Source organism: Mytilus edulis, chromosome 8 (genome assembly GCF_963676685.1).
Source record: "Mytilus edulis chromosome 8, xbMytEdul2.2, whole genome shotgun sequence".
NCBI lineage: Eukaryota > Metazoa > Mollusca > Bivalvia > Mytilida > Mytilidae > Mytilus > Mytilus edulis.
Window position 1 is genome coordinate 25468673 of NC_092351.1, and position 8547 is coordinate 25477219.

Consider the following 8547-nt stretch of genomic DNA (forward strand, 5'->3'; position numbering starts at 1 on the left):
GTATGTCTAACCTTGTGAACAACTAAATGAGTCGGGAACATAACCAGAAGAAGATTACGGTTAATCCTATAAGAAGAAGCTCATACATTGTTAAAGAGAAATTTTACAGTTTTCTACTAACCATTTACCATAATATTAAGTTGCGTATGCTTATTATACATGTTATATTACACGTCTCTATTTTCACTTTGAAACAATCACAACCTCGCATCTTCAACGTTTTGTCTGTCAGAAATAATACACATGTTATCGTTTATCTTTATTTAATTTTTTTTTTGTTACTTATTTCACTTTTAAATAAAGCTATTTTTATTGTATATGTTTTGTATTCACGTCATTATATTTTTAACCGGTTCAATACATTTCATAAGAAAATTGATAGGCCTTGAACAGATAGATTTAACTTGATTTAAGGTAGGAAAGTATTCACGAATAAGATAATAAGTAACCAAGAACCTTACATTTATTTAATGCTGATGTTAATATGCACATTCAAATATTTCAGTCCTATTAAATAAGAGAAACGTGTTTTCTATAAACAATCAATTCTTCAAAATCTTAGTCAAAATTTTATACGTAGAAATCTATTTTAGAGTAGTTTTCTATGGATTTTACAAAAAAAGCTAAAACTGTTAGCTATTTAAAAAGTATATAACCATCAATTTTATCTTTAGGTAGATTAAACAGTTACAGAAGTAAAGTAAATAACAATGGCGTCAATACGAATACCGCATGGTTGTAGATCTCGACCAGGTATAGAACAAGTTTTACGTTACCCAGTTGATACCAGGATGTTCGAAAATGCTGTTAAAGAGTATTACGATCTTCTGAGGATGGACCAAGAACTATCTGTTAGAGATCCAACAATGGTATTATGATTAATGTATTAGTATCTAAATTGCGCCCTTTAAGCAAAAATAATAGCGGAGATCTTATAAGTTTTCTAAGACACTAAACAATTTGTATTTTTATGATTTGATATTTTGCATGTACTATTTAAGTATTTTAACATATGTTAATTTATTAGAATATTCATAAAACTTTACAATATATATATCAATAGAATAAAATCTTCTGAAAACTTATGAAAATGAGCAATTGCAATATGTTACATACATCTATTTGTTGAAAATGAATGGTAAGCAGGGACTATTGTTAAGTTGTTCTCAAGGTTTGAAGAAATAAAACAAAACATCATTTATTCGATGTTAATTTAAGCATAGGTGCAATATTGATACTCTTCATTACAGATTTATGGATAGTTGAGGTCTGTCCAACCTTATTTTTCTATGCATCAATAAATATTCAAAATTATATTGATGGACACTTTTGGCACATATCCATAAAATTTGCCCATGCTTTTTTTTTTTGCCAAGGATTCATTGTCCATGGATAATTATACTAACACGCAGGAACTCACTGTGGAGTTGAAATTCTGTAACATTATCTACACCTATGTCTATTTACTTTTTAAGCTTGACATGTGGTTCTGCAATTACTTAATATACATGTTGTAGTCAACGTCAAAAGTTGAAAATTTCAAAGTAAACACGCTTAAGGTTCTTTTTTAGGCAAAACACAATTCTTGATTATAAAACAATTTTTAGCAGTTGATGGCCCATTTTTCATCTTTTTAATGGGGTAACATAAAGGAGTTTGCAACACACTTATTTAACCTTGAATGTAAGTTGTGTAGATAAACAGTTAATTGTCCCAAATGAATAATGGAAAGTGTTGAGAAAACAAAATTGTAAATTATGATATGAAAAATAAAATTGTAACTGCAGATAAGATATGATTTACCTTGAAAAAAAATAATCCTAGTTCGCATCTCAGAAGTCATCCACTACGTTTAGACAAACATGACCCGAATCAACCGTATGATTTTTTTGAACTGGGTGAGTAGAAAAAAAGGAATAAGAAATTGATAAAACCCATTTGGTGTCCCATTGACACACAGGAAACCAAATATTTGAAACCTAGTTTTAAATTTGGATTGTTGATACTTTTGATATATTTCTCTGTACCTTTTTGGGGTGGTAGTGGCTGATTACCTAAAAAGAAAACACCAAATATTATCGATCTTTGTACCGTCTATCTAATAAATATCAATAATGCCCCTTATATTAAGGTTCCACTAGGTTAATGTTATTTTTTAAGAAAACGTATTTATTTACGAGTTTCAGTTAAATTCATGTATCTAAGTGAACAAATATCAAAGGAACAATACAGAAATTGGACAAAAATGTCATTGAAACATATTTATTTGAAAAATAAAAACTAGCTTGTACTGCATTACATTTAACAGTATTCGTCTATGATAACAATTTTAAACAAATGAAATCTTCTCACAGGCCTCCAGATTTTTTGGAAAATTAATTGTTCACCCCCAAAACCGGTTTGGCCACAACATAAAAATTTCAAGTTTATTTATAATTTTCACAGTATGTATATGTAAAGTATGTTTAAATGAAATATGTTATCAAAGTTTAGGACTTTATTCCATTTAGATTGAAAAATACAGGCAAAGTTTAGATGTTTATGTAGTGTCCTATATTTTGACTTTAGTGGAACCTTAAGGTTAATTTTTCGTATGTTGTAATGGATACACAACTGTAATTCGTCATCTCTCAATCAAATTCGTCACTTTTTTAAACAATCTATCCTGAACCAACTAACGACGAACTTACCTGCAATACAAGCGACTAGATAAGAACATGTGATATTGAAAAAATGTTGTAACATTTATTTACCAATATGTTCTTTTCCAAAATTTAAATCTTAATCAAGGCTTGGTCGCTTTGAACAAAAGTTCGATGCAAATAACTTCTAAAATCGTTAAAAACAATGTGCTGACAGTTTTTCATAACTAGTCTTTACTTTTGTCGTCTTTGCAATGAATACTTTAGGCAAGAAGTCGTATCCTGTTATTGTTTTGTGTTTATAGACAGGATGAACATATCAGTTTGTTATATAATGCTTTTGTATCATATAAAACTGTGTTTATTCCTCTTTAATATGCCTGTCCAGTAAACATTTAAGCAGCCCATTTATATTGAAATAATACTTGCCACAAATGTTGAAAAAGATATTTTTTAATTATCATCAATGTTTTTTTTTAAACATGCACAAGTTAGGCTGTAATCAGTTTAACAAAAAACGTTAATGAAACTAACCTCATTTCCAAAAACTAAACATGTGCTTTTAAGTTCTGAGTTGACATATAACTATATTATTTATCACTTTATAGTATAAGTATCTGGTGGACAGACGAAGTCTCCGTAAAGATAATGATCCTACAGAAGACTCCACTGGTTACCCTGACAGTAAATTGTACAGGCTTTTGAATGAATCGTACATGAAGTATAGAATGCAGATACAACACAGAGCTATTGAAGAGTGTAGATTTTTACATGATGTGAAGGACCATTACATAAAATTGACGGTACATATACGCAACAGTAGTATAACGCTGTCCATTAGTCATACATCGATGAAACTTTAAGAAAAAACCCGGGTTATAAACAAAACACGATCGCGGAGGAAAAACATAAACTTAAAGGAGAAAACAACGGAACAACAAATACACTGAACTGCTACAAAGACAAACGCCAACATATATAGAAACGGACTATTTGATAACAAATTGCCTATTTCTAACTTGGTACAAGAGATTTCAATGAAACATCGGTCGGTTGAACCTGGTGTTATGGCTTGCCAAACCTCCCGCTTGTATGGCAATGTTAAAACTACCGCTAAAATGACAACTATTCTATGTTTTAAAAAGTATTCCAATATTAACGGATAAACATGTTTTGCATTTGCATAAAGAGGCTAATTCATACACTCTTTTCTGTAGAAAGGACCGCAACAAAAAACAAAACAAGACGTTTTCGATTCTTTAAGCCCTCGAACTAGACCGGAATATTTTAGTCCAAGAAATAGAGACCTAGAACGAACACCATCGACCAGAGAGGTGCCAAACACTCCAATACGAATCAACGGTGTAATATACTACCCTCAGCCAATGTACCAGGAATCCAACAGTAAGATATCGTCACAGAATGATCTTGTTAGTAAACTACAGACAGAAGTTAACGATTGTAACAAAGTTATAGATGACCTAAGAGACAGGTTTGTTATTATCAAACTATTTTTTTTTATTAATATCCTAATAAATCGTAACATTATCTTACTACTTCAATCGTAAATACGTCTTATTCGAGGGAAATGTTTAGTTTTCTTCAATTTGTTTTCTCAATTTCACTCTCGAATGGTACACTGTTGGTGTGGAACTTAAGCATATTCTCTATGATAAGATTGAGTGTGTACGTCGTGGTATACTAGTTGTGATTTACACATGTATTCATCTTTACAAATTATCCTCGTGTGAACAATTTTATTGAAGATATTTTGTCATATTTCATGTAGGCTGAGTAAAACTGCTAGTCGGGAAATAAAAGATGGTGGACCAAGTGTACTTTATACAGATAATTATACCCCAACCCGGATATCAGAAGAATTTAACTCTATATTCATCGTAGAATGGTCTAAAGCCCTTAAATCACTTACTGCTAACAAAGTGGAATCAAATGAAGAGGAGGGTATCTCACTACTCATGAACGTTGTACAGGTATAGTAGATATAATGTGTTTCTCTAATCCTTGTGTCAAATACTGCATGAAAATACAACAGATTGATACTTATTTTATCAAAGATAGTATTCAAATGGTCAACTAACCAATGACTTTTTTGTAAATGTGAATGAATTTCTGTTAAATTTTTCCTTTAACAATGTTAAAATATAATTCTACGGCGACATCTTCAAATAGGAAAAAAACTTTGTATATTTTAATTCGTCTTGTTTTGCCCCGAAGTGTGATAATACGTTACCGTTACTTTTTGGATTTTCATCAGTCGAGAAAATATATTACTCATCTATTTTATTCGTTATTTCTTAATAGTGTAGAATGTCTCTAACAATTCATTTTACAAGACGTCCATTAGTAAAGTAATTGACTTTTGACATAATCCTTTTCTACATAAACTAAATGTTTCAGAATGGCTATGAATTTTGTCGCCAATATGCTGTTGATCAACTCCAGAAATTGTCTTTTAGTATAGAAAAAGGTTTAGAAGATCCATTTCTAACGGTTTGTACAAATGTGTTAAAACAAACATAAAAACAAGAATAACAACATTCATTGAATTTACTTGTTAGTCCAATCGACCACATCAATTCAAACACCCGAGCCTTAAAAAAGCATAAACTATACTCATAAACAAAGACCAACAACAACACATGGCCACAATAGTATTAATTTAGTACAGACACAATATATGGTTTGGTTAAACTAAATTTGCATGCACACAAACCGCTCCCTTTGTTTGCATATATAAACCAAAGGGTATCACCTTAGGATCGCTCACATTAAAAATATTGGACAGTACAGTTTTCAACCAAGTGGCCCCTAACTTGTACAGGTGAACACGAAATTGGCGCGCAATTCTTTAGGCTGATGCTTGGTGTGATTACAAACAGACATGTTATTTTGGACAGACAGTGCATATTTACGTTAAGCATGTTTCCGGTTATATTTTATTTTTATAAAGATGTGAAATGTTCCGCAATTTTTTTATACAGTTATGAGTTATGCGTTATGTGTTTTGAAAAATTATCATTTCTTATTTTCACAAATTTTACAAAATATTTGACTAATCTACAGAATATATTGTAGATGATATTTTCAATTTTTTTTTATTGCATCCACGGAAATAATAAAATCTTCTTTTGATTAATAAAAAATCTAACAAAATTAAAAGATAAACCATATTTTTTATAGATAAATAAAAAAATAAATATGAAAATTATGAAGTGTGAAATAATATGAAATGATTTAAAATGTTGCAATTCAATTTCAAAGATCCTAGATTTACGAAGTGTTAAGTATGACCAGCGAAAGCGGATACCAGATTCGTTGATGAGAGAGTTAAAGCGGATGAGAAAGGCAGAACATACGCAAACAATTGTACATGCAACACAGGTAAAAATATTACAAAAAAACAGCATTTTGTTATTATAGATGTATACGATTTACACAAGTCAATTTGGTTTTGCTTGTTAACACAGCTTTTGTCTTTCCTTCAATTCATGCAAAATGTAATGCAATACTGCACATTAGTGCATCACCATGACAATGATTTTGTAAAGATTTTGCAGTCAAATTGATTATGACTGTATATCTATAGCATGTCAGTTCTTTACTGTAGGTTTTCTACGAATGCCAATATTTCTTCATACCATGATTATTCAACATATCATTATAACAGTACACAAAAGTTAGTGAGTGGTGTACTAGACATGATCACGGCTGTGGTATGACAAACTAACAATAATTTGCCTCAAAGCATCTATTGTATATTCAGTGGTAACATATAGATATAAGAAGATGTGGTATAAGTGCCAATAAGACAACTCTCCATCCAAGTCACAATTTATAAAAGTAAACCATTATAGGTCAAAGTCTTCAACACAGAGCCTTGACTCGCACCGCACAGCAAGCTATAAAGGGCAAAAAACAATGATATTGCAAAACCTTTCAAACGGGAAAACAAACGGTATAATCTATATAAAAGAAACAAGAAACGAGAAACACCTATGAACCACACCAACAAGCGACAACTACTGAACATCAGATTCCTGACTTAGGACAGATTTACATACATGCCTTAGTCCTAAATTTGAGAATTTGTTGAAATATAAAATATGGTTTATTTTTCGCAGAAATTCAAAGACGGAGACTTATTGCGTAATCCAAAGTATAACTATCGACATTCCCCAGAAATAGAAGCTTTTGTGAACTCAATAGTTGAAGTATTATGGTTAATGGCAATACAAGATCCGCCAATGACACTAGGATGGCCTCAGCCTAACGACGTATTAAATGAGGCAATATATATGCCTTATAAGAAACAAGGATCAATAGTGAAACATGCAGTGTGGCCTGCTGTGTACCTTCATGCGAAAGGACCGTTAATCAAAAAGGGATATGTTCAACCAGTTTAAACTTTATGCTTTAACGCATATATTTGACAAAAATTTTTGTTATCTTCTACCAATCTAAGTCAGAATTTAGTACTAGACATAAGTATTATTATTTGTATTTCTTCAATCTGTTTATTTTATCTTTTTTTTTTGTCATCTTTTTTTATCATTTTTATTCTCGACTCCTAGGAGTCGAGATTAAGAATTGAACGATGGACAGATAGTGCGTGAATTTTTCTTGCTTCCTGATTGGAAGATATTACGAGACGTGAATAATCAAAGTTTATTGATTGGTTAGGACAATCCAAACCAAGTAAATGTCCTTCAATCCCGTAGAGTATCAGATTTGTCCTCTCTATTTTAGCAATTAGATTTTACTTTATCTATAAATAGTCGAATCTTCTGGGGTGAACAACAACGTTAAACGATAATAATCCATAGCGTGTGAATTAATCTACAAAGCGAGAGCACTTTCCATTTTCATCAGCTAGGAGTAAAATAGCCTTTTTGAAAGGATAACGCTTGTTACTATAGTCTTTCATTGTATTCAATAAACGCCATCGCTACTGGAAGGGTGGTTCCACTAGTCCGATCCGTTGTGTTATATTCATTGCAAGAACAAATTCATTGACTGCTCCATGACGAGATAAAAAAAAAAGAGAAGCGAAAGACAGCAAAGAGACATTTTAACTCAAAAGTTGCTAATAAACTGACAAACGCCATGGTGAACAAAATAAGCCAACAAACAATAATAGTATACATAACACAACATAGAATACTAAAGGTACGAACATTACCGAAAACTGGAGATGATCTCAAGTGCTCAATAAAAAAAACCAGTAGACAAACTGTAACAAAAACAAATCTTAAAATTGAGCAACATGAAACAATAAACGGTATGAACTCAGCTACTCCAGAGAGTTACAAACAGTTTTTGATTTACTAGTGACACCCGTCGTGTTGTCATTCGTATGAAAAAAATCGGTGATGATTAACAGTCGACGAAAAAAGGTATGATTGTGACTGCGACTTTGTATAATATCATCTGTGATACAAAATTCCATTCAGCCTACCAAATCAAATGATAGCGTCCATAAAATTATTTCTTTATTCACAAGGATGACTTAAACTAACTTAAATATCTTCATAGAAGGAATCAATTATATACCAAAGATAATCATAATAGGTATTAAATATCTTTATAGAAGGAATCAATTCTATACCAAAGATAATCATAATAGGTATGTATCACAGATGATATTATATAACGTCGCAGTCACAATCATGTCTTTTTTCGACATCACCGATTTTTTCCTTTAAAAGAAGAAAATAATATTTGCATTAGGCACAATGATGCTACAAGAATACATGTCTGCAAATGTGTTACCCAATGTCTTTTAACCAAATACAATGCTTTACAACTAGTTGGTCTTATTTGAACCGTATGCAGATATTCAAAGAATAGGTAATCTTTAATATTTTCAAAGCAGAATAAATATAAA

At 31.2% G+C, this 8547-nt stretch overlaps 1 protein-coding gene across 1 annotated transcript; it reads left to right on the forward strand.

Moving 5' to 3' along the window:
- Positions 1 to 377: 377 nt before the first annotated feature.
- LOC139485174 (uncharacterized) lies at positions 378 to 7178 on the forward strand. The gene is made up of 8 exons (XM_071269410.1): positions 378 to 414; positions 675 to 869; positions 3251 to 3445; positions 3860 to 4134; positions 4432 to 4633; positions 5061 to 5153; positions 5925 to 6044; positions 6785 to 7178. The coding sequence occupies exons 2-8, from the start codon at positions 711 to 713 to the stop codon at positions 7064 to 7066; spliced, it is 1326 nt and encodes a 441-aa protein (XP_071125511.1). The 5' UTR covers positions 378 to 414; positions 675 to 710; the 3' UTR covers positions 7067 to 7178.
- The last annotated feature ends 1369 nt before the right edge of the window (positions 7179 to 8547 follow it).